This window comes from Leishmania infantum, chromosome 26 (genome assembly GCF_000002875.2).
Source record: "Leishmania infantum JPCM5 genome chromosome 26".
NCBI classification, from domain to species: Eukaryota; Euglenozoa; class Kinetoplastea; order Trypanosomatida; family Trypanosomatidae; genus Leishmania; species Leishmania infantum.
In genome coordinates, this window is record NC_009410.2 from 595,346 (window position 1) to 622,200 (window position 26,855).

The following is a 26,855-nucleotide window of genomic DNA, read 5'->3' on the forward strand; positions in this document are numbered from 1 at the left end:
GTCGCAAGATGCTGTCGGGAGCACGCGAATTGTGTTGGTGGGCCAACATCGGTTGGTGTTTGCTTTGCCTTCCATTCTCCTCCGCCTTGGGTGTGAGTGCGCGCGCCTCTTTGCAGGTGCTGCTGATTCCTCCAAGCCTAAAGTGTGCAGTTGCGTGGCATTGTCGTGGTTTTCCCTCACAGCCCCTCCTCGCTTTTCGATGTCCGCGCATGTTATGCCGCGGATCAGTGAAGCCGGCAACCCCCCGCGGCGCCACGCCACGGCTCCTTTTCCTAACGAGCGCATCAATCATGCAGTATGTCACCACCTTCTGTTCATGCATCGCCCCGCTCTCCATCGCAACTTCTTTCACCACTATCGCAGGCCTCAAGTGCCACGCAAACGCACACAAACACGCAATATACATGAGCGTCTCGGCGCAACGTGAGGGGGCTGTGGCCGAAATTGCACGACGGGAGTGCGCGCTGCTCACAAGACTGGCCACTACCAACCGACGGAACAGGGTGTACAGGCACCACCTCTTTTTCCGCCGCTCTCGCCACGCCGTGCAACTTGCAAGGAAGTGCTACAACGCAGCGAATCCTAACTTACAGAGGCGCAATGAGAGACGACAGTCCGCGGCGCTGCTCTCGGCGCACCGCGCGCTGATCAAGGCAGTGGAGCACTGCACTGCGGAGCTGGCCGCTAACCGCATTGACACAATCGCCCTTTGCGTCGCATTCATCGGCATCTTGTCACGACTGGGTTGCTGCGTAGGGCAGACGATCTTGCTGAATGGCGGCGCAGCGCTGCTCCCCAGCTCGTGGCCGGACTCCTACGCTCGCTACCTGGCAGCGGCTGTCCTCGCGCAGCCATCGACGAGTCCCTCCCCTCCTCCCCCGTCTGCCACTCACCGCATCGCTCCGCCAGACAATCAGCGAGAAAAGAGCAGCAGTCGCTCTTACGGTGACATTGTGAACCAGCTGGTGAAGCAAACGGCAAGGAGGAAACGCTAGTGGAAAAGACGCTCGCGTAAGAAGCCGCAAGGTACCCGTTGCCCCCCGCCTCACATAGCCACGTTCTTTTTGTTTTCCCACGTGTCCTTCTATCACGAACAGGTCCAAAAGAGATGCATGCACAACCACCGTTCACCTACCTCTGTTGCACTGCCGCTATGTCAAGCAACCAGGCCGACGAGCACCGTTTGGTGTCCTTCAGACCATCGTAATGCCACCGCGTGCAGCGCAGGCAAGAACCGGGTTTACACTCTCAGCACCACCGCAACGCAGCTAAAGCAGGAAAACAAGAGGCGGATGCGTGTTTTTGTTGAATCGCCGACACAATTCGCAGCGAGCTCGTACAAACGTGGTCATGACCGCATGCCTCTTTGGTAAAGCGCCAGCCCAGGCCTGCCCGCCGGCACCGAGTATCCGCAGTCGCTCCCGAGGGAAGGCCGCGGGGTATTGGCTTTTTTTCCCGGTTGGGCGCTTGGCCCCGATAAAACGCCCAGGCGGGCGGCGCCAGCGAGGCAACATGCAAACCACCGCCCCCCCCCCGGGGGAACAGACGCGACACGAAAGCGGCTCCGCGCAAAAAGCCAAAAAAGCCGACCAGCGCAAACAGAAAGGCACAGTCGCCGGGAAACGAACACCACGCCAGGAGAACCCCCCGGCCAGACGCCCGGCAAACAAAACAAGGCCGCACGATCGACCCTGCCCAGGAGACCCCACGAAAAGCTACACACCGCAACGCAAAACCACGGACAAAACCCCAAGTCCGAAAAAAAAAACCAACGAAACCAGCGAAAAAGACGACGACATTACGGTAACTTCCGCCTCCAATGAACGAGGACAGCCCAGATAAGCGAAAACCCCCTTTCGGCCAATCCGGAGAACTCAGTCGCCTCTTTCACAGCAAAGCATCTGCAAACCGTCAACAAAAACGCGGCCCCCGCAAGAATGCGCACCCCTTCAATGAAACCGCAAACGAACCCTGTAATCCGGCAACCCTCTCCCTACAACATTCAACAGGCCGTAAAGCCTTTCAACGGCCACACAACTTCTTAAACGAACGCCCATTCCTTTCCCCTCCGTGCCCACACCTTCGCCACACGTGCGACCTGGGTTCCGCCCCCCGCCCCCCGAGGGCAGCGGCCGCTTGCCGAAAGGCCCGAACAGCCCACCCACCCCCGGACCCCGCCCTAAACACGGCCCACCAAGCCGAAACGCCCCCCACCCCAACGACGGCGAAAGCACGCCCCGCTACGCCACAAGCCACCCAGAGATCGGCCGCCGGCATCCGTGCCACTGCATCGCACTGACCTCCCCACGTCCTAGGCACCCTGGCCCTGTCACCACCAGGGGGTGGTTCGGCAGTGGCTGGGATAGGGAGGGAGGGGGGAGGAGGCTGCTCGGCTTCCCCACCCAAAGTGAGGCCTCTCTCCTCCTCGAGAGGGAGAAAGGAGAATGAGAAGGAAAAACATAAACAACCAAAAAAAACAAGAAAAGAGGTTCGCTGGAACAAGAGAGAGGTGAGCGAGATGGCTCAAACAACAGAGAGCCCAACGCGCAGTGGGAACACGCGGACGCAGAGGACGGGAGCCCGTGCAAGGAAGGCAGGAGCAAAACAAAACGGAAGGTCCGAAGAGAGCGAGCAATGTAGCAACGAGGAGGAGCGGCAGAGTGAGGAGGAGTCGGGCACGCGCACCCCCACACCCACGCACACGCGCATAAATCACAAGGGGGAATCACATAATAGTGTGGTGCCCTGGCACGTCTGCAACTTTGCCGCCGGCGCGTCCGCATGCCTCTGCGTGTGCACATGCACCGGCAAAAAAAGGGGTCCGGCGGAAGCGAACGCGCACATGTCCGCACATTATAAACCATTTTGCGTTTTGCTTCCACGTGTCCATTCCTGCGCCACACAACATGCGCTAAGCTCCGCTCTACCGGGTCTGCCACAGGCACCCAGCGCGCGGTGCAACGCAGCCGCAGACACGCATCACAGCAGCGCCCGCTTTTCATCGGGCCAGGGACTCGCCCGCAAACACTAGCGACACACCTGCCCTTCAGGCCGCCGAACAGCCGCTTCGAGTATGCCGGTCGCCACGTGACACATCGCTCGGGGTAGCCCAGCCTCCCCACCAGTAGGCAGCGAGAGCCGAGTGGGATGCATTGGATTCACGCCAACGCCCTGCCCATCATATGGGCGGCGCAAGCGCGCTGACGGTTTCAAGTTGCCCCAAAGGCGCGCCATCCAGCCGCCGACCGCAAACATCAGTAGCGACACATCCCGCCGGCCCCCGATGCCTAGGGCGCCAAGCCCCACCACAACCAGTGGTGACGCAGCATTGCCCAGGAAAGGGGCCGCGTAGATTCCCCAAAGCTGTTCCCGGACCACCGCACCGCACCAAAGCCGCAACCGCAGCCACCCCAAACAGCGCCCGACCACCACAACCCGCGCAGCAGATCTTTTTTTTTTGCCCCGCAGCGGCTGTAAAGAAAAGCAACCTTCCCGCGCTGCCCCTGGCCCTCGTCTTTCCGCGGCGCCGCGCACATCGGCTCATATGAAAGGGCAAATAAACGAAAAATCAAATTTCGACAGGCCCGCAAGGTCGCAAAAGGAAAGGACAGGGGTTTGCTATAGCTTTTTAATTTCAAAAAAGGCCGACGAAGGGCAGCAAACGCCTACTGGAACAAAAGCGAAAGAAAACAAGGAAAATTTAGTCAAGAAAATTAAAAACCCACAGCAGCACAGCACCGTCCGGAAAGAAGTCGACATAAACACAGACTACAAAAAAACTTGCCATTAGGCTATCCGTAAAACTCGGCCTATTGGCAAGAAATTGACGGCGGCCAACAAACCCCGGGAAGAGGGGCCCGCGCAGCCAAACGCCCGCGCAAGAAAACGCCGCCCCAAAGCTGAAAGGGGGAAAAAGGTTAGTTTTATCACGCAGACAAAGGGAAAACGGTGGCCTCCAACTTCTTGCCGAAGAGCATTGGCGCAGCTGCGCCATTACTGAAGTAGTCCCCTTCGGTTTTGAAAACTTGTCTTGGCAACGGGTTTTTTGTTTTCTCGGTAAACGGGGGGTACGCCCACCCAGGCGCCTTTCTGCGCGTTTTACAAAACACTAAGGGCACATTACCGGCAACATGAAAATGGGGACTTCGCGCATTTCAGCCCTTATTTATCGCAACGAAAGGAATGGCTGACAGAATGTCAAAAACTTGAAAGCGCTGCTGAAAAGGACGAAAAGTTTGCAATATCTCCTTGGGATTTTTTTTCGCTTTTTCAATCAGTTTTGCGTTTGCCTCGTTTATTTGCGTCTTTCCTTGTTCCCTGCAAAGCTTTCATTCCCTCCATCACCTTTCCCCTCACACACGATCTAACTCTACATTCCGCCAACGCCTGCCACAATTATTCGTTGGCACAATCAATAAACGCGAAAGCTTTTCTTGCGGGCGAAGTTGTTTTCTCTAATCGTAAAAAATCTCTGCCGCTCAGCCCTGCGTTGCCCCTCGTGATCTTTACGCCTGTTTCTTAACCGTCTCGTCCGGGACGCCGCTTTCCCCACCAAGCGTTTTCACGAAAGTAATCTTGGCTTGTTGGCAATTTCGCCGCACCAAGACGGCCAACGGCTTTGAAAAGTTCAGACCCCACGCGCGCGGGCGTCTGCTTCAATACGCCGGCTTTAAAGAATCCCGCTGGCGGCCCTTTTTCCTGATGCCGTTATGCGTTTTTCTTCTTCGAGGGCCCTCAAAAACTTTTCCGCGCCCATCGTTCTTTGCAGAAGGCCAAACTCCTTTTGCAGGGGCTTTTCGGGTTTCATGATATTTGAAAGGGTTCTCTGGGCGTTTGGCGCCGTGGTGGTCCGGCTTTGTTGTTTTTGGCGGCCCGGGCCCGTCGCGCCGGCGCGCCCCGCGAATCGCTTCGCGGCTGCGGGGGCTATGCCGGTCGCCGCGCGTCGTCCTCGCGGTGGCGGGGCCCAAAGCCGGTGGGCGCCGAGGGCCGGGGGCGAGGGGCTGGCCCACGCGGACGCCCCGACCCCCGCATGGGCGGGGCAAAGCGTTTTTGCCGCCGCAGGTCGCACAAGCGCGGCGCCATGCAGGGCGGGGCCGCCAGCTTTTTTTCTAAACCACCGAGCCGGCCCCTTACGTCGTCAGCGCTTGGCGCCGTCTCGGCTTTTTTGCGGGTGGCTGGAATAGAAAGGGGGAACGTTGGTTTGCTTTACCCAAGGCGCGGTGTCAGGGCCAGCGGTTCTACAGGCTGGTTGTTGTTTCCACCTTTTTTGTGGGGATAGGCGTTAAAAAAAGCTGCGGGAGGCCATGGAGCCATCAGATGTTCAAGAGGTTTTAGGGCTGCGTGTTCGTTAGGAGCGCTTTGGGGCGTAGGTTTTTGTGCTCAGCTCGAGTGTTGATAGCTATATTTAGGGTTCCAGCTGCCTAGAGCCGCTGCGGTCTTTTAGACTTGCGAAGGTAGACGCTAGGAGGGAACTTGGGCTTTGTGCGTATACCGTGCTTCGGCACAGCTGCGTGTGGCGTTTTGTTGGTGCATTCCCCGTTTCTCTATTGCGAACTTTTTCATGACCGCGTGTCGGAAAAACTTGCCCTGGAGACTAGTTTGCTTCATGAGTGGGTGTTTGCTCTCTTGTGTTGAAACCCTTCACGCTGATTCGTGGGGTAATTCAGGTTTGGGGTTTGTTAACTTTGAGGCTTGGGCCGTCTCCTTTTCGGTTTTACATGGGACGGAGGGATGTGTTTTCAAAGAGCTTAATCACACCGAGGGCAGTTTTTGTGGTATGAAGACTTATGGGCAGGACGCATTCTCTTGAGGGTTTCGCCAGCTCAGTCCGCGAGGCGGTGGGTGGCCGGGGGGGGGCATTTTTTCAAAAAAGTAGTGGTAGGCTAAAAGCCTTGTGTGTGGGGGGGCGTCGGGTATGCGGATCCCGGTCGCGCCGCATTGTGCGAAGGAAGCGGAATTTGTTATTGGCGGCTTTCCAAGAAGCGTGAAGCAAACTGAAAAAAAAGATTTTTTTCCGCCTTTCGTTTAGCGTCTTTTAACAGTTGTGGCGGTCTCGGCGTGGTAGTTGGCGATTCGGTGGCCTTGTGAACTGTGAGTGTGCCGTGGACGTGCATTTTGTTTGGTAGACACAGAGGCCAGCGCTGTGAGTATTGGTACAGTGCGCCGTACTTGTCCGCTCGAAAAACCCTTTGGTTGGCAACGTCAGGGGCGAATGACGCTCCCCTGCCACGCTCGTCAATATGCGATGTTCTTATGCCGCTGGCATTGAGGCGTCTTGTGATTGCCACTGCTGTGTTGTGGTGCTGCAGTGTTTGCCATCAGAAAAAAGAAAAAGATGAACATGCAGAGCGCGCTGATTTTTGCCTGCGCGCAAACCATCAGCGCAAGCGCTACGGAAGAGAGAAATGAAGCGCTGACCCTCGAGAAATTGCAATAATCCGTTGAGTCTGAAATCGGAAGTGCCTCGAGAGTTATTTTCCTTCGTACTGCGGCTTCCACCTTCGAGCCGGAGTTTCACATTCCCCACCGCAGGAGAAGCATCTCTGGCTTTCATTTCCAGCGCCTAGCCAGACTTTTTCCTGCGCTATCACTCCACGTGAGTCTTATTGTCTACGCAACTGATCTTCGGTTTCTCGCGTTACAGCTTCCATAAGGTGTAATTTTATTTTTATTTTCCTCTGTCAAACAACTCGTTGACTTTTCAAGTATCTTCTCTGCATCACAGCACACTTGTCGAGGACATCCGCAAAGATTGAACACACCAAATGGCGACAATGTTTGCGAAGCGCGGCCGCGCCGACTACTACTGGTCTGACACGGAGTATACGCACAGAACGCGGAACCGTGAGATGCTGAAGGCACATGGAGCAGAGATCAAAAAGCTGTACGGCCCGGACCCGTGGCTTCGGTATCTAATGACACCGTTTGTTCTGCTCCAGATTTATCTTGGGTACCGTGCGAAGGACATGGGGTGGCCCACTCTTCTTCTCGTCGGATATTTCGTGGGTGGAACAATTACGCACAGCTGTTTCTTGGCAATTCACGAGGCCACGCATGGCCTCTGCTTCATCACGCCGCTCTACAACGACCTTTACGCACTGTTCGTGAATCTGGTGGTGCCCGTGCCATATGCGATGATGTTCAAGACTTACCACGCTGAGCATCACCGCTACTTGGGCTGGGACGGCATTGACTCTGATGTGCCCACGCGGTTCGAGGGAAGGTATCTATCAAGCTACGCTGGCAAGTTTTTCTTTCTCACGTTTCAGGTGCTGTTCTACGCTCTCAGGCCCACTGTTGTGCGGACGATCAAGTTTGAGAAGCTGCATGTGATGAACTACGTTGTGCAGCTGATGTTCAACCTGCTCGTGTACTACTTCTGGGGCTGGTGGCCACTGCTGTACTTCCTTCTCTGTACTTTTCTAGGCACCAGTTGGCACCCACTCGCTGGTCACTTCATCTCAGAGCATTTTGTGCTCACGGGCAACGGTGGGCAAGAGACATTCTCGTACTACGGCCCGCTGAACTGGCTAATGTGGAATGTCGGCTATCATGTTGAGCACCACGACTTTCCAAACATTCCATGGACACGAATAGGGAAGCTGAATACTATTGCACCGGAGTTCTACGTTGATCTGCACCGTACCAAGTCGTGGCCCGGGACTCTGTTCGACTTCCTACTAGACCCGAACGTGAGCCTCTGCAGCCGTGTTGTGCGCGAGCGCGGCTCTGCCGGACGTGAGAAGCTACTGCCGACATCGACGGGTCGCATGAAGGCGGCGGAGCCACACCAGGGTCCGTGCTTGTGGAAAAAGGACGGCTGAAGTGATTTGTTTGTCGTTAATCTTATATCTTGCTACTCTATAGTATGAGTGCCTAACGATTCACTGTCTTCAGATAGGTGTGCGCAATGATGTAATTTACCTGTTTAAAGCCACGTAGCTGCGCAACAGTTTTTTTTCTTCGCGTAGCCCACTGCGTTAGTTTCACCTTTTACCTTTTCAAGCAGCCGAGTTGCAGTTGTTCTGCTGTGCTTATTCGGTCTGATTTGTAATGAGAGAAAAGGAGTGTGCTTTGGACGAAATTGAAAGGAGCTCTAGGTTATATTAGCTTTTGATTCCTTGGAGCAGTACAGCGTCCATTGCTTTGTCAGGGGAGAGTATATATTTTTTCCTTTTTGTGATCTTACTTTTGATGGATGTTTTCGAGTTTACTTCTGGTTTCGCGCTTTGACAGCTGAAATGTAGTTGGGGGAGAGGAAAGCCGACTCAGTGCTTAAAATAAAGGTATTAGAGCACTAACGAAACCGCCTTGCACACCTCTGATTTTAGCCAAGTGGACGAGAAAGTCCACAAAGTCGAAAAGAGAAAGGAGCATAGGCTAGAAGTATGTCAAGCATGAAAATTGAAAACAGCTGCTTTGTAATAGGAAAGCAAAGTTTATTGACTTGTGCTTCTCATTCGCCTAACTTTTCTTACTCTATGCCCTTTCTTATGCTTTCTCCTGCTACCTTCCTGACTCTCGTCCATCGACACACAAAGACACACACACACACAAGTTTTTTGGTTAGGTACTTTTTAGGCCGCGCTTAGTCCACTTGGAATATATGAAAAAGAAGAGCAATATTTTTCCAAATCCGCTATTTTTCTGTGCCTTACAAGAAGTTTTTTTTTTCCATCAAAGTGTCTATTCCTGCACCACACAACATGCGCTAAGCTCCGCTCTACCGGGTCTGCCACAGGCACCCAGCGCGCGGTGCAACGCAGCCGCAGACACGCATCAAAGCAGTGCCCGCTTTGCCATCGGACCAGGGACTCGCCCGCAAACACTAGCGACACACCTGCCCTTCAGGCCGCCGAACAGCCGCTTCGAGTATGCCGGTCGCCACGTGACACATCGCTCGGGGTAGCCCAGCCTCCCCACCAGTAGGCAGCGAGAGCCGAGTGGGATGCATTGGATTCACGCCAACGCCCTGCCCATCATATGGGCGGCGCAAGCGCGCTGACGGTTTCAAGTTGCCCCAAAGGCGCGCCATCCAGCCGCCGACCGCAAACATCAGTAGCGACACATCCCGCCGGCCCCCGATGCCTAGGGCGCCAAGCCCCACCACAACCAGTGATGACGCAGCATTGCCCAGAATAGGGGCTATTCGGCTTCGCTAGACACAGAGTGGGAACTGGGACCTGATGCCATGCGCTGAGGTGTACGCTGTTGGGAGGGCACTTTAACAACTGCCCCTCAAAAAAAAAAAACCGAGGTAGATTTCGAAAATGTTTGCGAAGAGCGGCCGCGCCGACTACTACTGGTCTGACACGGAGTATACGCACAGAACGCGGAACCGTGAGATGCTGAAGGCACATGGAGCAGAGATCAAAAAGCTGTACGGCCCGGACCCGTGGCTTCGGTATCTAATGACACCGTTTGTTCTGCTCCAGATTTATCTTGGGTACCGTGCGAAGGACATGGGGTGGCCCACTCTTCTTCTCGTCGGATATTTCGTGGGTGGAACAATTACGCACAGCTGTTTCTTGGCAATTCACGAGGCCACGCATGGCCTCTGCTTCATCACGCCGCTCTACAACGACCTTTACGCACTGTTCGTGAATCTGGTGGTGCCCGTGCCATATGCGATGATGTTCAAGACTTACCACGCTGAGCATCACCGCTACTTGGGCTGGGACGGCATTGACTCTGATGTGCCCACGCGGTTCGAGGGAAGGTATCTATCAAGCTACGCTGGCAAGTTTTTCTTTCTCACGTTTCAGGTGCTGTTCTACGCTCTCAGGCCCACTGTTGTGCGGACGATCAAGTTTGAGAAGCTGCATGTGATGAACTACGTTGTGCAGCTGATGTTCAACCTGCTCGTGTACTACTTCTGGGGCTGGTGGCCACTGCTGTACTTCCTTCTCTGTACTTTTCTAGGCACCAGTTGGCACCCACTCGCTGGTCACTTCATCTCAGAGCATTTTGTGCTCACGGGCAACGGTGGGCAAGAGACATTCTCGTACTACGGCCCGCTGAACTGGCTAATGTGGAATGTCGGCTATCATGTTGAGCACCACGACTTTCCAAACATTCCATGGACACGAATAGGGAAGCTGAATACTATTGCACCGGAGTTCTACGTTGATCTGCACCGTACCAAGTCGTGGCCCGGGACTCTGTTCGACTTCCTACTAGACCCGAACGTGAGCCTCTGCAGCCGTGTTGTGCGCGAGCGCGGCTCTGCCGGACGTGAGAAGCTACTGCCGACATCGACGGGTCGCATGAAGGCGGCGGAGCCACACCAGGGTCCGTGCTTGTGGAAAAAGGAAGGTGGACCTAACAGCAGAGTGCTGTTCTTTCATATTCAGTGATTTTTTCTGATTTGGCTTTCGTCAAATAGTTAAGAGGTCATGCTGTTCGCTGGATCGCTTAGCGCGATGACATCTATTTAAAAGTTATTCTTCGTGGAAGCGGTGCGTTGTGTCACTCTATTTTTTCTTGCCTCTCCCTTCCCTTGGTCGGAATTGCATTGGTTCGTTGCTCTTCATCTCTTGCTCTCTAGGGAGTATTTTCATTAAGACGGCTAAAGCTCTTACTTACGTTCGAGCTTTTGTGCGTGTGCAAGGTGCTTTGCCGGCGCGGCGGCGCATCATGCTTTTTTCCCTTGGCTTCATTCCCTTCCGTGTTGGGCTGCAAAAGACATGCGCGAACTAGCGGCTACAGGACGACAAACAAAGATACCGAGTAAATATGCTTTCTCATAAAATGAAGTGAGGCTGCTGTTGCTACTGCCGCCTGCCGTTCACCTTTTCCTCTCATCGGTCTTTTTGTCGTGACTCCGGCTTTTCATGACACCGAGTTCGCGCAGCTTATGGCAGCTGTTTCTCCGTGCGACTGCATGAGCTGCAACACCTCGAGGCGCGCCCATTCTGTGTTACTGCTCTCATCTCCTTTTTTTCCCAACACACATTGACACTGACGCTCTCTTTTAGATTTCGCCCGATAGAATGAAGCGCTTCAGCATCCCTACTCTGGCCGTGGTGCCGTTTGCCCGTACCTTCTTCGGTAAGGGCTGGGACAATGCTGCACTGGACACCATATACAGCAGCATGCTGCGCAAGCCGGAAGTGAACGACCGGATTCGCACTCAGTACGCCTCCACGATGGACCCTCGCGACGCCGATGTGCTCCGCCGCCTCGGTGAGGTGTCGAAGGAAAACAAGACATTTATTCGCGTTTTTCTTCCACCGCATCTCGGTGATCCCCATCGCCTACTGAAGTGCTACAGCCTGATGGCGTACCCTATTCTCGATGACAAGGGTGGTCAGCTGAAGGTAGAGATGGATGGCTGCAAGCTGGACGCATTCGCCGACCCTGATGACGACTACTCCAAGGTGGTGATTCCACACATGGAGCTAGTCGAGTATCTCGCCAAGTCTCTTTTAGAGACGATGAAGTGGGAGGCTACTCCCCGCGGCGCTGCCTCGCTGCTGGAGTCGCTGTACCGCGGCGCCGAGATTCCGGACCACGTGTTCCAGACGCCCGCTGTCATCGAGCGTCTGGAAAGCTACAAGGACGGTAACAAGGTCATCAACTAAGCCACGAAAACAAGCTGTGTTTGCAGTCTGTGTCAAGGAAAGACAAAAAAAAAGAAGTGCAAGAGCTTTTTTTTTCCGTTTGCTTCCGCACTTTCATTATCAAATTATCACGGGAAGCGGCACCCTCTGTCACTCCCCATACAAAATATCATAGGAATGTAGGACTACTTTGTATTGGTTGTCATGTCGGTAACATTTTTTTTTTGTTTCGTTCTATTTTCCCGCAAATGAGGTTGAGTTCACGAAAGTGAGGCGGCCCAGAGAGATACGATAGTCGAAAAGGGTTCCCTTGGTGCTCATGCTAACGTTCTTCTGAGGTTATCCGCTCTTCCAGCCCCTTTCCACATCCATCCGATTTTCAGCTTAGCCGTACCCTCAAAAAAAAGCGAAAGAAAAACAGTTGCGCAAATTATTTAGTCATCAACGCATTTAGTGCTTGTCAGTGAGCGCGGAACTCCGTTTGTCCACTCTGCACGCGAGCTGTCAACAACTCTCGACACTGGTCTCACTGCTTGAGACGGACACATCGGGAATTCATGGGAGAGGAGAGACTGAGTGAGCAAGAGCGGAGTCGACGTCTCATCAAATGTGCAGGGAAATGTTTCCTTTATTCCTCATATGTTTCTGTCACGCATTTCATGAATCATGTTTACCACCTTTGTCGTCGTTTGCAACCTTGATCCTCATGAATTCGCCCATACACACTCTCTTGCCAGTGCAGTCGGAACAGCACCATGTCCTGGTGAGCTGCCTCGGAGACGGGAAGATCTTTACCCTGTGCTGGTGAGTACTCAAGCGGCGTACATGGTATTGTAGACACGAAGCGGCATGACAGACACACCTCTCCCAGCACAGCTGCATGAGGGCTTGTCCGCCATAGAAACGCAGCGGCAGGAGCGTTTACTCGCTTCCACTATCGCAGAAGGCTCACTGTCTCTTTTAGTGCTGGAGGAAGCGTTCAGGCGCGAGCGCCTCGAGCAGCTTCGCCGACACGAAGCAGCTCTCACGGAGCTCAGCACTGTCCTGTCAGCTAGGGCTCAAGACACTGACCTGTGCCTCTCAAACACGGTGCTGTCCGCCAGTTTGTTGAGCGTTGAAGAGCCGCTTTCCTGGGAGGTCGTGGATCGACTCAATGACGAGGATGTCGAGCGCATTTGGCAGCGAGAACGGAGAATGTTGGAGCACAACATCGGATTGGTGAGCAAGCGTGTGCGAAGGCTCCAGCAGAGAAAGTCGGGACTTTGAAGCGACGGGATTCACTTCACGGCTCGGCTGTTTACCTATTCTGGAATCTCTTCAAGGCTCCATCACTCGTGCGCCTTGCCCAATCGTTTCATCAATACGTTAGCGGCTCCAGTTTTGATTGACTCACGTTGCAACGCGGAGTACAAGCAAAGAATCAGCCGTGGTTGGTGCTTTTTATCCTTTTAGATTCTGCTCAAGCGCGTGCAGCTCATAATGACTGTGCCGCCTTTCACTGTACCATTACCACTGTCACGGCGCAATGGACCTCAAGCAATGAACATGCCATTGGGAAGGCCAGCGAACGGCTAAGTTCCCAAGGAGGAAGTGAGAGAGGACAAAGAGGTAGGACACGTATGAGAAATGTTGAGGCGACTTACGAACTCCCGTGCTCAACACATTCTGCACGCGTAAGTGGTTGACTTTTATGATACGATATCGTGCCACCGAGTGGCGACTCTGAAAAAAACCACTTTTTGCAATGCTCTCCTGCTTCTCTTTCGCACTTGAGTCCTGTTCCCACACTGACTTCCATCGCACACCTGCATTTCACATGTTCTGGGACGCCGCGAATCCGATGACCGGCGGGAAAAACAACACCCTACCTCCTTCCGACACACTTAATCACACCATAGTTACTAATCTTCTTTGCCTCTGACGTGCTTTGTCGCACCTTTGAGTTGGTGACGTCAATGGTAAAGAAGGTGGAAATCCATGCACGGGTGCTGCGCCCCGGCGAGTCGATAGCTCTCAGCTGCAAGTCTTCCGAGTTTGAGATTGTGCTGTTCCGCCCGAGGCACCACGATCGCGCCAAAGCGGCAAAAGCCTCCGCGCTGAAAGCGGAGGTAACTGACAGTTCGCCTGTGGGAGACTCTTCTCAAGAGTCCATAAACCACGCAACCGGCGTCAACATCGCCACCAGCAAGTCAAAAATACCGACCTCATCAACGGGGAATGATGCAGGGCCCGCCGAAAAGAAAGGCGCTACCGGGTACTCAATCTTGCGTCCTTCTGCGTTGGGGCGGAGGGATGCCAGCGGGGCGGTCGACGCCGATGATCCGACTGTGGCCCCTTTCGCATCGAGGGCGATGGGCGGAGGGAACGAAGTGGGAGCGCTGGCCGACATAGTCGCGAATGCCCCGCTCTTTTTTGACACGGCGGTGTGCATTTTCTACGATGAGCTGGCTAAAATGGACTACGTTACCACGGGGCGCACCACCACTGATTCCAAGGGGCTTCACCACAAACCGCACCTTGTCGTGCTGGGAACGGAGCCGGCCACAGGTGGCTACTGCAACTTCAACATTGCCGGACCCAAAGGAGTGTCCTTGGGAGACGGAGAGGATGACGCGTTCGACGAGGATTCCGGCGTCCTTGTCAGTCGCACCGCCACGAGCAACGGACCCGTTGCCATGGCAGCCGCGGACGGCGTTGAGGTGAATCTGCGTCGCCTCGACATGTGCGCCGGGTTTCTCGTTTCTGCAACATTGTTCTCAGAGGACACGTGCTTGAGCCGCGAGCGCAATGTGTTCTACATGGTGAGGCGGCCGAGGAGCTCGACACCGCTCTGCCTGGTGCCGCTGTGTATTTACGGCACGCCCAGCAGCAGCTGCGTCTCTCTGATGGTTCGCAAGGTTAGGGTTCACGGGGAGACTACGTGGGAGCTCGTGAACGTGAGCGAGCCCCTGCTGTGCAAGGACGTGAAGAGTCTCATCTTGAAGCTTCAAGAGCGAGGCTTAGCGGATCCGGCTCATTTTGCACGCGACTATGAGCTGAAAGCTGCAGCTAACCGAGGTGGCGACGGCGGCAGCGTGGGCATCGAGGAGGATGTTCTCAGTGGCAGTAGGCAAAGCAGCAGCAGCGAGCTGCACGCCTCAGCCTCGCATAAGCGTCTCAGCTATGCTTTCGAGCAGGAGCAGAGTCTCACGTCCATTCGTGCATCGCTGACGGGTGAGCGTCACTGCCCACTCCCGCATAACCGTAGCAGTCGCACCTTCTCCACTTTACTCACTGATGTGCCGCGAGTGGTACGAGAGGGGAGACGCCAATACAACGTTGGCAGGTCTCATGTGCAGACAAACTTATTTGACGGAGACACTTCTGAAGAGGACGAAGTGCTTGACGACGCGATGCGGGCGGTGGTGCCCTGCTACGCAGATGCCTCGCTTGTGCGGTACGAGAATGGCGCCTACAACGTCGGGTCAAGGGTGGGCAACCTTGTTACGCACTACGTCAGCCATCGCGAGACGTACGGACTCGATGCGGCCAGCCAGCGTTTGGCCGGTGGCGGGCGGCTAGGAGGTTCGAGAGACGAGCTGCTTCCATCTCTCGGTGCGCCGCGAGCGCGCTCCTCGGCAGACTTGGTGACGCTGCTTCCGGTGCTCGATCGCTGCCAGCCAGATGATAGCGAGTTTGCTGCAAGGCCCGAGCTTCCTGCAGACCTGCTGCTCACTTCGGTAGACAGGCAACTTTCTGCCAGAGCGCAGCCGCACAGCAGCTCCATAAACGCGAATATGAAGAAGCGGCGAAGCACAGCCGGGCGAGCCCACCACAGCTCATCGCTTCGCAGATCGAGGCGTCGCAAGGGGAGCAAGCGGCCTCCTTCGGCGCGTGCTAGTGGAAGGAGCCGATCGCAGGCGAGGAAAAAGGGAGGTGGGAAGAAAACTAAGGGCACGCGTGGGTCGAAGTCCGCGCTTGATATCCCAGGGTTTCGCAGTGCGAGTGCAAGCTCGAAGCGCTCCTCGTCGTCCGCATCGGCGCACAAGCTGAAGGCACGGAAAATGCAAAGCCGTGTTTCAAGCGGCAAGTCCTGAGGTGGAAGCGGGAACCGAACGCGATCGTCCAAACGGGCAGGTGATATTGCTGCGTATTCGCACCTCTTTAAACTTCCCCACCCGGCGCAAGCTGACACAAAACGCCGGTGGAGCTTGCACCGATTCCTCACCCCTTGTCCCCATTGCCTCACATGTTTAGTTGCCCCTCACACAGGAAGGGAGAAGCGGGGAGCAGGACGCTTATTTATGTAAACTACACCTTTCTTGCATCTTCGGTTCTTTTTTTTCCGGCTCTCCGCCACCTTTTCTCTGGAACGCTGCACAGCCTCTTGCGTCTCTTTTTTGTTGTGAGCTGTCGAAATGGGGGAGGGGGGTTGCCAGCTAGCGGGCGCGCACTCTCCTTTTCGGTGTTTGCATGCTGTCCGTTCTCCTGTGTGTAGACACAGCTTTCAAGCCAAGCAGCAAAAAGAGAAGAAGCTGGTATTTTAGTGCGACACTAGTGTGTGTGTGTGGGTGGGGGGTACAAACTCTAAAGTGCCGGCACCATCGATACGCGGCTCTTTTATTATTGAGGGGGGGGGCAGCTCACACACCTGAGACAGCAAAGGCTGGACGCGTGCTCGAGGCTCATTTCTCAATGGCCTCCAATAATGCCGGACGAGCCGCGCGCACATGTACTTGCGTATGGGCCGGGCGTGCTCTGTTCGACATCGTCCATGCGATGTCAAAAAGTTGTCGGCTGCTGCACCGTGATGACTTCTGTCTTGTGGTGCTCACAGTATTCACCCAGAGTCGTAGCTCATACTGGTGACTTGAGCAGCTTTCTTGGCCTGCTGCACGAATCCACTTGCTCTTCAGTGTTGGTTCTGCATCTCGGTATCGCTGCTTCCTCGACGAGGCTCATGAAGGGTTTGCTGTCGCCTTCGGCTGTCTCTCTCACATCCCTTTCCTCACCTTTCTGCCCTTTCGTTGGTTGGCTGTGCCCCTTTCTTGTGAGCAGTGCGCGCGGTCTCATTGAAAACAACAACGGTGGTCAAATTGTGTTTCTTATTTTGCACTTCCGTGCTTGTTCCTGCTGCTCACATTGGTGTATGGCAATTTCTTTTGTGCTCTTCTCTCCGCTTCTTTCACTCTACTTCGTCTTTGCCTTCCTTATGCAATACCGTTAGCAAAGCAGGGAAAGAGGTTGCTTCAGGGAAAGGAAGCAACAAACTATATAGCCAAGAGCCAGAAGCCAACGAAAAACACTTGCTTCAGCTTTGAGGATGCTAGCGCATCCTATCCTCGCCTCTGAGGATGACGAGGAGTATGTAATTCGCGTTATCTTCTGCCTGCCGGCCCTCCTCGATGCATACTTCGACGCGGTCGAGACGATTTGTGCGGAGCCGTCCCCGCCGCCGGAGTCCAAAACTCGTGCAGATATTCTGCACCTCACGATTCAGCAGCGCCTGCTTATTCTAGGGCGCGTGCCTCCCAGCACATTTCGACATTTTGACGAAGTCTCCGGCACGGAGACGGAGGACAAGGAGCTTCCTAAACTCATTGATCAGCTGCGCCATGTCTTCCTCGAGAACAAGGTGGACATTGGCCCACAAGCACTCTTGTGGCGCAAGCGGTCCCTGTCGCTGGCGAGGGAGTGCTCCGATCATATGAATCGCTGCCGCGTTCGCTTTTCCTTGGGTAGGAAGGTGCGGCGCGAGCTGGTCGCGTTCGGTTCGGCGCCGTATGCATTCAGCATGATTTCCTTCGGTCTCATAGTCATCTTTTCTTGCAGTGCTCTAGTCATCATACCAGCCTTGCAGGCTCCACTGGCGAGTGGGTTGGCCGTCGGCTGTGTCGCTTGCGTGCTTCTTGTCCTCTCTGCATCCCTCGTCTCCTTCAACTTCTTTACTGCGGTGCGCTCCTTGCACATATTGTACTCGCAGCTATTCCACGAGTACTTGATCGCCGGCGGGTCACCGTCTGACATCCTGCTAAATTCTTTGCAAGAGCCGTGCTTCAAACCACGGGGAAAGGACGGGCCGCGGGACAGTGGGACGAAGCGGCTAGAGATGGGTCGTGAGACCAAGACAGGCTACTACACCATCCCCTACGGCGGTGAGAACAGAATTGGGTACATCGAGGGCAAGCAGCTGAATGCACAGGTGGTGATGATTGCCTTCGATAGCAACTACCAGATTACATGGTGGAATAACGCGGCGGAGGTGATGACGGGGTTCTTGCAAGACGGGTGCATCGGCAAGCCGCTGAACGAGCTTGTCCAGTGCTTCAACGACGAGGATGTGTGCTCCCTTATCAAGAATACGCGTCGCGGAAATCTACTTAAGATCAAGCTCCGCTCCCTCACCGCAGCCCCAACAACGCTCAGCACCGTGGTGGCACCAATTCTGAACTGCGACAGCAAGCCCATCGGTAATGTGCTGATCTGCGCGAACTCGCTCGATAACTTAAGAGAGTACCGCATTTATATGCACAACTATCAAGTGAGCGAGACAATCGGTGCCTTGTCCTTCTTATCGGAGCGCTCCTCTCTGTCGCACGAAGATTCCACTCTCGTCAACTCCCTGAGCCGCTTTGTCAAGAACGGTCTGGCAAACCACGTGGAAACCCTCGCGCGGGAGATGGAGTCTGACTGGGACTGGACAAGCGTGGAGCAGCTGCTGGGTCGCGCCTTGGGTCAGCGGATCGGGCTGCATGAGGTGATTGTGGACCCGCTGTTTCCGCCCACGCTATGCGTCAACCCAGACGTTGCCAAGACATTTGGGACCGTCGTCGGGCTAGCCAATGGCCGCTGCACGGTGACTCTACAGATGCTGAACTTGACAGGCAACGTCTTTTCGCTGGCCGTGACCGTGCTGCTGGGCCCCAAGTGCCGGCCGTGGGATCAGGCGCAGCTGGAGCAACAGCTGGAGCAGCTGTTGCGCAGCACGGCAGGAAGCGTGTACCTTCTCGAGGAGCGCGTGGTGCTGCATTTTCCATGTCAAGTGGCACCGATCTTGGACGACGGCGACGAGGGCGATGCCAACCCTAACTCCGACCAGGCGCTGCAGATCACGCAGGCCAGGGCCATCATCAACTGCACGGTGAACGTGGTGACCGCCATCACGAACATGGTGGATCAACACAACTTGTCCCTTATCTTGCTCAAGACAATGTTTGTCTCTCTCGCCAGCGTGCGCGAGCGCAGCGACCTCGAGAAACGCTTGTCTGCCCGCCCGTGTGATGTAGATGTGATTATTTGCGACAGCGAGTGGCTCAGCTCGTCCCGTGATCTTCTTATGAACAACGACCACGGGGCCATGGTGATTCCGCTGATCGATGCCCAGATGCCAGTTCCAGCCGATGTGCAGCACGCGATCTGCATGCCGCTTGTGCGACGGGACGTGCAGCAGCTCATCTTGGAGGTTGGCAAGGCGGTGTCCATGAAGAAGAACGCCATCTCCGCCCGCGAAGAGCGTGAGCGAATTCTCACGCTGCGGCAGGACTCACCATGGACGCGCGGCAAGCTGCTCGGGCGCGGGTCGTACGGTGCTGTGTACGAGGCGACTAGCGATCTCACCGGCGGCAAGATGGCGGTGAAGATGTTCTACTTCTCGCAGAACGTCGAGTCGTCGATTAGCACGTTGCTGAACGAGGTCTCCATCATGTGCAGTCTGAACCACCCCAACATTGTGCACTACTTCCACTGCGAGCGCAAGGACAACAACGTAAGCTTGTTCATGGAGCTGTGCGAGGCCTCTCTAACAGACATCATTGTAGGACGGCGGCAAAAGCCGGCCCACCTGTCCGTCGTGCAGATCATTCGGCAAGTCCTGACCGCCATTGCTTACTTGCACAGTCGAGGCATCGCTCATCGAGATGTCAAACCCCAGAACATTCTTCTAAAGGGTGAGACGGTGAAGTTGACCGATTTTGGTACTGCAATTCAGGGCAATGCGGGCAAAGAGGTGCGAGGCACATTCCGGTACATGGCCCCGGAGGTCTACAAGGGTGACCCCCACTCACTGAGCTGCGACATATGGTCTATCGGCTGCCTTGTGTGCGAGCTGTTTGCGTGCCCGACCCCCTTCATGGAGAACTCATCGCTGCTGGGTGAGATGACATCCACGGTGGACTACCTGACGAGGGTGCCGCAAAACCCGGTCTTGATCGATTTTTTGGAGAAGTGCTTCCAACTTGACCCTGAGCGGCGCTGGGGAGCTGGCGATCTTCTCATGCATCCTCTGCTTTCCGGCAATGCCGCAGCATCATCTCTGGTGAAGCTGGAGACAATTTTTGACGCGAAACATAGCAATCCTCTCGACCCGTCAAGCCAATCCGTTTTTTCCTTACGATCTGCGTAAGAGAGCTAGCGGAGCAGCAGAGGGGCAGGAAGACCAGGCGCCGCGTGCTCAATGACCGCCTCTCTAGCACGCGTATGCACTGTCTCCGCAGTCGAAAGCACAGCAGCTGATGGGGGTGTTCTTTCATTATTCGTGGTTTTTCCCTCTTTTTTGTCATTGTTGTCTGCCAGACACAAAAGCGCCCTCGATGAGGATGGAATGGATCAGATGTCGGTGATGGTGGTACGCGAGCACCTGCACAAGAGTTCTATTTCTCCTTTTTTTTGTTTGCGTGCGGAGATGCTCATACTGCGCCGAGGACAGGAGAGGGAAAAGGTGAGGGGGGGGCTTGTCGGGACAAGGTTCTGTGAGAGCGCCAGGAAAGGAAGGCGGTGCGCAGTGTTCCTCTTCCTTGTCCCCTGTGTATAGGTGTTGGTGTGCATATGTCAGTAGGTTTTTGTTCGTCTTTGCTCTCCCCATTTCTACCTCCTCCTTTCGCCCTCGTTCTCCTTTTCTTTTCGCTGTGTGTGTGTGTGTTTGTGTCCAGGCCCTTCTAGCGCCGATCAAGCAGCATGTATCCGAAAAGGGCTCGAGGAAGGAGAAGAAGCTCCCGTTTTACGCATGGCCCAATTCAACTTCAGGCGGTTCGTCCAAGGCGACTAGGATTTCGCCGTGGTGTAACAGACGTATGTGAACTGTGGCTGTGAGCTTCTATTTGTTGACGTGTTCGTGGCCGAGTGCCATATCGCGAGAAGAAGTGTGGGTGTTTCTAGTATTCTAGATGCCGGGACATTGTCTTTTGAGGTGTGTTTACTCTGTCTATAAGGCCTGTCCCTGTGTTTCCGCTCCTTCTCCTTCCTCTCTCTTCCGTCAAGGCGGACGCACATGTTCGGATCTGATCGCTGTACATTCTATCCTCCACTATCCCGCATATTAACACAGAAAACAAAACACTAATTTACACATGCGCACACAGATGCATCCTTCTGCTCCACATTTTGAAAGAGAACCCGCACATCAGAAGGAAATATACAGGGCTGCGCACGCCGATGAGCGGCGACGCCGACGCTTTCTATACGAGCTCATTAAAAGTGGAATGGGCGGCTCTCAGAGTTAGCGCGATACAAAGAGAGACAAAGAAAATGATGTATGGGCAGCAGGGATGGAGACGACAGGGAGGGAGGCCGCGTTGAAAGAGCTGTTTCCCACTCCCAGCCACCTCTCAGAGTTCTCTTCTTCCTTTTTCCTCTTTTTTTTGCTGAAGTGTTTGACGGAAAAGAAAAAATGAGAACATAGCGAGGGGAACAAGAGAAGAGCAAGAGAGGGTAGCGAAAGCATAGACGCATGGCGCATGATTACAGGTGTCGGGTCTTTTTTCGTTTGGATTTCTTCGCCCTCATGACAGGGGAAGGACCCCTTTGAGTGCGCGGCATTTCAGGGGTCAGTACCCACTCTGTGTGGAGAGGCCAGGTGGCCCCCTATCCCAGCCACTGCCGAACCACCCCTGGTGGTGACAGGGCCAGGGTGCCTAGGACGTGGGGAGGTCAGTGCGATGCAGTGGCACGGATGCCGGCGGCCAATCCCTGGACGGCGTGGCGCCGGTGCGACCCGCGACCGTGAGCGTGCTTGCGCCATCCATGCGATGGGCAAGGCGTCAGCGTGATACCAACGCGTCTCGCTCGGCCCTCGCACTGCCTGCTGCTGGGGAGGCTGAGTGCCACCCTGCGAGGCGGGTGGGTGGGTAGAGTTTGGGTCAGGGGCCGTGCACAGATGACTGAGTCGGCGCACTGCTGTGATGCGTGTCTGCGGCTGCGTTGCACCGCGCGCTGGGTGCCTGTGACAGACCCGGAAGAGTGGAGCTTGGCGCATGTTGTATGAAGCAGGAATGGACACGTGCCATGGGAAAGAACAAAAGGCTCGTGTGAGATCTCAAGGAATCGAGTTACTTTTAGGGTTTTGTTTCGGCACATGCACAGCGGGTACAACATCAACCCCTGCAAGTTCAGGTTTTGGAACACAGTAAGTATTTTCGAAGTGTAGCACATTCGGTGCGAACAACGGCGTTTTCATGACATGTGAAGTACACCTACTCGAGCAGCGCTACGGTGAAGAAATAACGACAATGGAAAGGTTAACAGGGGGCCAGATCTGTGCGTAGGATGGACAGCTAGCCACTCAAGTCTCAGTCTTGGAGAAAGACATGAATATCCTCATTCCAGCATACAGCACATTTGGAACCGTTAGTCGAGGCCACTCCACAAGCTGTGGCGGCCGTGGATGAGGGTGACAACACAGCGAAGGCCACCCTTGATGCGTTTGGTGGCGTCCTTCGGCGTCATGTAGGGGAACTTTGCACAAAGGCCGAGTCGAAACACGGTGTCTTTGTTACGTCCTGCTGTCAAGGTGATGCGCTTGGCAAACGAGCTGGGGAACGTGGAGGAGACCTTTCTCAGCCACACGTCCGTTATTCTGAAGCTGCACCACGAAGCTGAGAAGGTACCGCTAACTCCACAGAGACGTGAGAGCGGGTTTTGGACGTATTCTTCTGACCAAGAAAGTCTTACAAAGCGCGAGGAAGCCACCGGTGTGGAGGGCGCGCTTGCTCTCACGGACGTGAAGACGTGGGGAGGCACATACACTGATTTGTCGGGCAAGACTGCAGAGTTGTTTCTTGTGCAAGAAATTGCCTGGGGGCCTGATAGAGCCTCATGAGGGAGTCGAGACGGCGCTACATTCGCTCATGTTGTTGGCCTGCAACGCTGTAAAGCGCCCTAGCGTTTTGGAACGGAATAGCCCAGGCGGACAGTGCCGCGGTGGAGCGATTGCTCGCTTATACATGCAAGAACGGCTTTTCGCAAGTGGCACCACTGGTCTTTGCGGAGCAACACGAGAATCAACCCAATGAAGCTCCCGATGAAGTACTTGCGTGCCGCGGTGCGCAATCATAAACCCGAAGCAGGAGCTCAGTGCCATGAGTGTGGATAACCCGAGCCTGATTGCATGGCTCTGTCAAAAGGGTGGGTGTCCCAGGACTGCCTTTGGGGCAGGCCACCGATTTGCCGAATCGCCGGGAGGACAACGCGCCGTGTTTCGTGCCAGGGAAGAGGGAGGCTCCGACGGTGAATATGGTTACAGTTGCGCAATTGCCTGGCTGATTGGCTGCTTTGTTTGCTGAAGGTGGCGAGGCTGGCGCAGCTGGTCACAACGGCGGTTCTACGCCATAGGCGCTGACGTAGGTTGAAGCACGGACCGTAGGGTTAGGTTATTCGGCCCTTTGCCGCGCACGTTGCCGTGCATTCACATATTTTGGGTGAGACACACATCACATTTGGAATTCGTCAGAGGAGACTTCCCGCAGCGTATGACGGGGACAGTGGATATTGCACGCATGGATACACTTCTCCGTATCCTGGGCGTGCTCCTCGCATTTCTCTATATTCGTTTCAAACATACTCTTGCAGACAGGCCGTCTCGTGGCTTGTCATCAACCATGCGAGGCGTAGTGCAGGGCTACTACAATGAAGAGACAGGAATCCTTGAATGGAGGAAAAAAAAAGATAGGTAGGTCTTCGTATTCTTGCGTAGTGTTATCGTGAGATTAAGGCAAAGGATAGCAGCTTGGTACACTCTTGATCGGTGATAGAAAACTCGCCAGCTGGGAAGAACGAGGCACATGTATTGGAATGCATCATCATACAAAGATATCGTTCGACCTCCTCCTCTCTCTTGTTGCTTTATACCCCCCTCTTTTGTTTGCTTCCGCTTCTCTTTCATGTGTGCCGTTGCCTGCCAATCTATTTATAGATCAATGTGCATGGGGTTTTCACGCTCTCACTTAGTTCTCTCTTCCACAGTCTGTTTTTTATTTTGTTTGAGCTCCACTTCATTTCGCCTTTTCTGTTTTGATGCAGCGCATCTTCTTGCTTTGCTCTCGGCATCGATGCTGGCGTCCGACGCACGTGTGTGTTTGTGCGCGTGTGGTCGGCTTGATCTGGAATGCGTGCTTGTGAGCTTCGTCTCCCTTCTTCCTCTCCATTATGTGGGCCACCAATCGGGACAAGGAAAAAGCCGACATGAAGGCCCCGGCTAGAAAAAACGTTGGAGTATCTCCCCTTCTTTTCGGCACTTTGGGCCACTGCCACGCGCAACTCTTCGAGGTACCGTGGACAGAGGTGTTCGGATGCTCTCACACTCTTTATCACCCTTGACGTTGCTCGAACCGTCCATCGTGCCGTCAGAGGCGGAAAGCGAGCGATTGTGAGAGCTCTGCACACCGTATCTTCGCTTCTTCATGTGACACCTGCTCGCAAATGCTCTACGGAAGCGGGTTCACCGCGTGGAGAGTGCTGCCGTGGTTTCAAGTTGGAGCACTGCAACGCTCCAAACGCGCATGCTTTGCGCGCCCTCTTCGTTTTGGGCTCCCTTCTCTGCTGCGCTCACTTTTCGCCACTTCCCTCACTTACCCTTCTCTCCCCTCTCTTCTACCCGTCCCTATGGAAATACACACACACACACACGATGACATCCAGGTGTACATGGACGCACCCCGGCACAGACGCAGCGTGCGACGGCGGAGTAGAGGAAGACACTAGGAACGCACGCCAGAATTGATGCGCGGCGCTCTCGCCGCGTCACGCGTGCTGCGCCGCTTCTTGCTGCCCAAGGACGTGGAGGCGCTTCTCCAATCCGTCCTGGAGCATCATGGTGCCGCGGAGGGTTCCTCTGCGAATGCTGCCGCAGACATTATTCCACCCGAACAGGGGAATAACGGCGAGGTGCCATCGTTTGGACCTCCCTCTTGCCTGTTGAGAAATCCAGATGACGCTGTGGCAGAGCTGAAGGCTGGCAAAGAGGCAAGCATCGCCTCTGCGGTTGGCGGTGACGAACTGAAGGACCCTTCGCGACTTGCCAGGCTCTTCTCGACGTCACATGATCAGCAAAAATCAGACTGCTCCAGCGGGCACGCAGGGCAGAGCAAGTCGACCAGTGTGCCGGCCGGTCATGTTTACTTTACCTTGGAGGCTGTGCGTGCGCACCCGATGATCAGTTTTCCAGAGATCTTGACGCAATGGGAGCAGTTCCTCGCGTTCGACGGCGATAAGGACGCGGATCACGTTTCATCGCACCTTTGCTGCTCTGAGCTGGCGTTACTCAACCTCAAGCTGGAGGATGGTCTTTTTGCCTCGTTAGCGGCGATGTGTGGCACTCCCCCGCCCATCGACAAGGTGCCGAAGCACGTGGCCGACGTCCTTCGCTCCGATTTTTGGGCGGGAAACTACGGGGAAACGCCGAGTGCCCTTCACGTTTTTCGCGCGCCCCTATCATATCGCGCACCCAAGCTGCCCGCTTGCTACACGCTTCTGCACTTTTCTGCCGAGTTGGGCGACGTAGCGTATGTGCAGGCGCTTTTGGCCCACTACCCCTCTGGTTTTCCACTCCGGTGGCTCTCCTCTCCGATGCACGCTGTCCAAGGCTACCCGACACCTGCAATGCTTGCCGTAGAAGAACCGGTCAGCGGTGTGGGCTTCCAACCCTTCTCAGTGCTATCTCCACCACCGTCGGCAATGCCATCGGAGTCGGAAGCCGAGGTATACGCTCGTGCAAATACAGAGCTATACCCGTGCGAGTGGGTTTCGGAGCACTGCCCGGACCACACGGGGATGTATCTCTGTCACCTGGCTGCCGCCCGCGGAAATGTGCAGTACCTGGACTACCTTGTCGGCCTTCTCGGCGCGGCGACGGTGCTGAAGGAGCAGCGCTGCGCGCCGCCCGTGTCGCCGCTAAACACGTGGGGCCCTCTTCGCTATCTGCCTCGCTTGACCGCAGCGCAGTGTGCCTTGGCGTTTCATCAAACAGCGGCGCTGGAGTGGATCGAGGCGGTACACCCGTTTGCGCTGGAGGAGATGGATCGCAGGACGCTGATCCACGCGTTAATGGCTGCAGCGATACACAAGGACGACCTCACCGGAACTTTTTCATTTCTCCGGACGCGCTCGATGGAGCCGCTGGGCATACTCGACTTCGTGCCCGCCTCCGTCGGTGCATTTCGGGTTAAGATGGGAGCGTCAAAACCATCTCAGAGCGTGTGGAGCTGCGAGCTCGAGGAGGCTGGGATACTTCGCATGGTATTTGCAGCTGCAGAGGCTGGAAACGTTGGTGTGCTTCGTTGGTTTGATGATGCATTGGGCGACACGGATGTGCGGCGGCTGTGCGACCGGCAAGGCACGACGGTACTGCATCACTGCGCGAGAGGTTTACACGCAGGGGCAATGGCGGCGCTGCTTTCGATCACGGCCGCTACCTCGTGCACAGACTCGCTGCAAATGCAAGGCAGCTCTACACGGTCCCCACCTCTCTGGACTCCTCTCGATCCCACATGGATAGACGTAGAGGACAGCGACGGTCGCACCCCAGCTGTGTGGTGCGTCTTGGGCCGATCCAAGAAAGGACGGGAAGTGGAGATGCTGGAGGTGCTGCGCAACGCCGGCTCCGACTGGCCGCGTCGCCGGCACAATGGTCTCTCGCTCTTTGAGATGGCGGCACAGGAGCATTCACGCCACACAAAGTTGATGCACTACCTGAAGCTCCATATCCAAGCACCCCCGCATAGCCAGCGACGCTGATCAAGTGTCTTTTTCCTCCTCTTTTTCATTATCGACACCTCTTACACCCAGCTCTCTCCACCTGTTAAGTGCAGACACCGCGAGTGCCTTGTGAGGGGCGAAAGGGTGCGACACAGGTTGGAGGGAGGCAGGGCTGCTCAAGCGCGCCAAACACCGGGGTGTGGGTGCTTGTGATGGCGACTCCGGGGAGACAAGTGGATCTGCTTTGCTCTGCTTCTACTGATGTTTTAGTTTGCTTTCTTTTTTCCCTTCTTTGATTCTCTGCTTGCTCGTCGGTCACCTCGAAAAGGTGACAGACACGTACACACACAC

General features: G+C 55.2%; 6 protein-coding genes and 1 pseudogene across 7 annotated transcripts; all 7 read left to right on the forward strand.

The window, feature by feature from the left end:
• Positions 1-209: 209 nt before the first annotated feature.
• Positions 210-995, forward strand: LINJ_26_1660 (conserved hypothetical protein; the record flags this gene model as incomplete). Its single annotated transcript, XM_001470475.1, has 1 exon — positions 210-995. The coding sequence occupies one exon, from the start codon at positions 210-212 to the stop codon at positions 993-995; it is 786 nt and encodes a 261-aa protein (XP_001470512.1).
• Positions 996-6,764: 5,769 nt separating this feature from the next.
• Positions 6,765-7,871, forward strand: LINJ_26_1670 (annotated as a pseudogene). Its single transcript has one exon. A coding segment is annotated over exon 1 (1,107 nt).
• Positions 7,872-9,269: 1,398 nt separating this feature from the next.
• Positions 9,270-10,355, forward strand: LINJ_26_1680 (putative fatty acid desaturase; the record flags this gene model as incomplete). Its single annotated transcript, XM_001470476.1, has 1 exon — positions 9,270-10,355. One exon carries the CDS (start codon positions 9,270-9,272, stop codon positions 10,353-10,355), a length of 1,086 nt encoding a protein of 361 aa, XP_001470513.1.
• Positions 10,356-10,991: 636 nt separating this feature from the next.
• LINJ_26_1690 (putative cytochrome c oxidase subunit V) lies at positions 10,992-11,582 on the forward strand (the record flags this gene model as incomplete). The annotated part of the gene is made up of 1 exon (XM_001470477.1): positions 10,992-11,582. One exon carries the CDS (start codon positions 10,992-10,994, stop codon positions 11,580-11,582), a length of 591 nt encoding a protein of 196 aa, XP_001470514.1.
• A 1,934-nt stretch (positions 11,583-13,516) lies between these two features.
• LINJ_26_1700 (conserved hypothetical protein) lies at positions 13,517-15,637 on the forward strand (the record flags this gene model as incomplete). Its single annotated transcript, XM_001470478.1, has 1 exon — positions 13,517-15,637. One exon carries the CDS (start codon positions 13,517-13,519, stop codon positions 15,635-15,637), a length of 2,121 nt encoding a protein of 706 aa, XP_001470515.1.
• A 1,226-nt stretch (positions 15,638-16,863) lies between these two features.
• LINJ_26_1710 (putative protein kinase) lies at positions 16,864-19,941 on the forward strand (the record flags this gene model as incomplete). Its single annotated transcript, XM_001470479.1, has 1 exon — positions 16,864-19,941. The coding sequence occupies one exon, from the start codon at positions 16,864-16,866 to the stop codon at positions 19,939-19,941; it is 3,078 nt and encodes a 1,025-aa protein (XP_001470516.1).
• Positions 19,942-24,530: 4,589 nt separating this feature from the next.
• On the forward strand, positions 24,531-26,543 carry LINJ_26_1720 (conserved hypothetical protein; the record flags this gene model as incomplete). Its single annotated transcript, XM_001470480.1, has 1 exon — positions 24,531-26,543. The coding sequence occupies one exon, from the start codon at positions 24,531-24,533 to the stop codon at positions 26,541-26,543; it is 2,013 nt and encodes a 670-aa protein (XP_001470517.1).
• Positions 26,544-26,855: the final 312 nt, after the last annotated feature.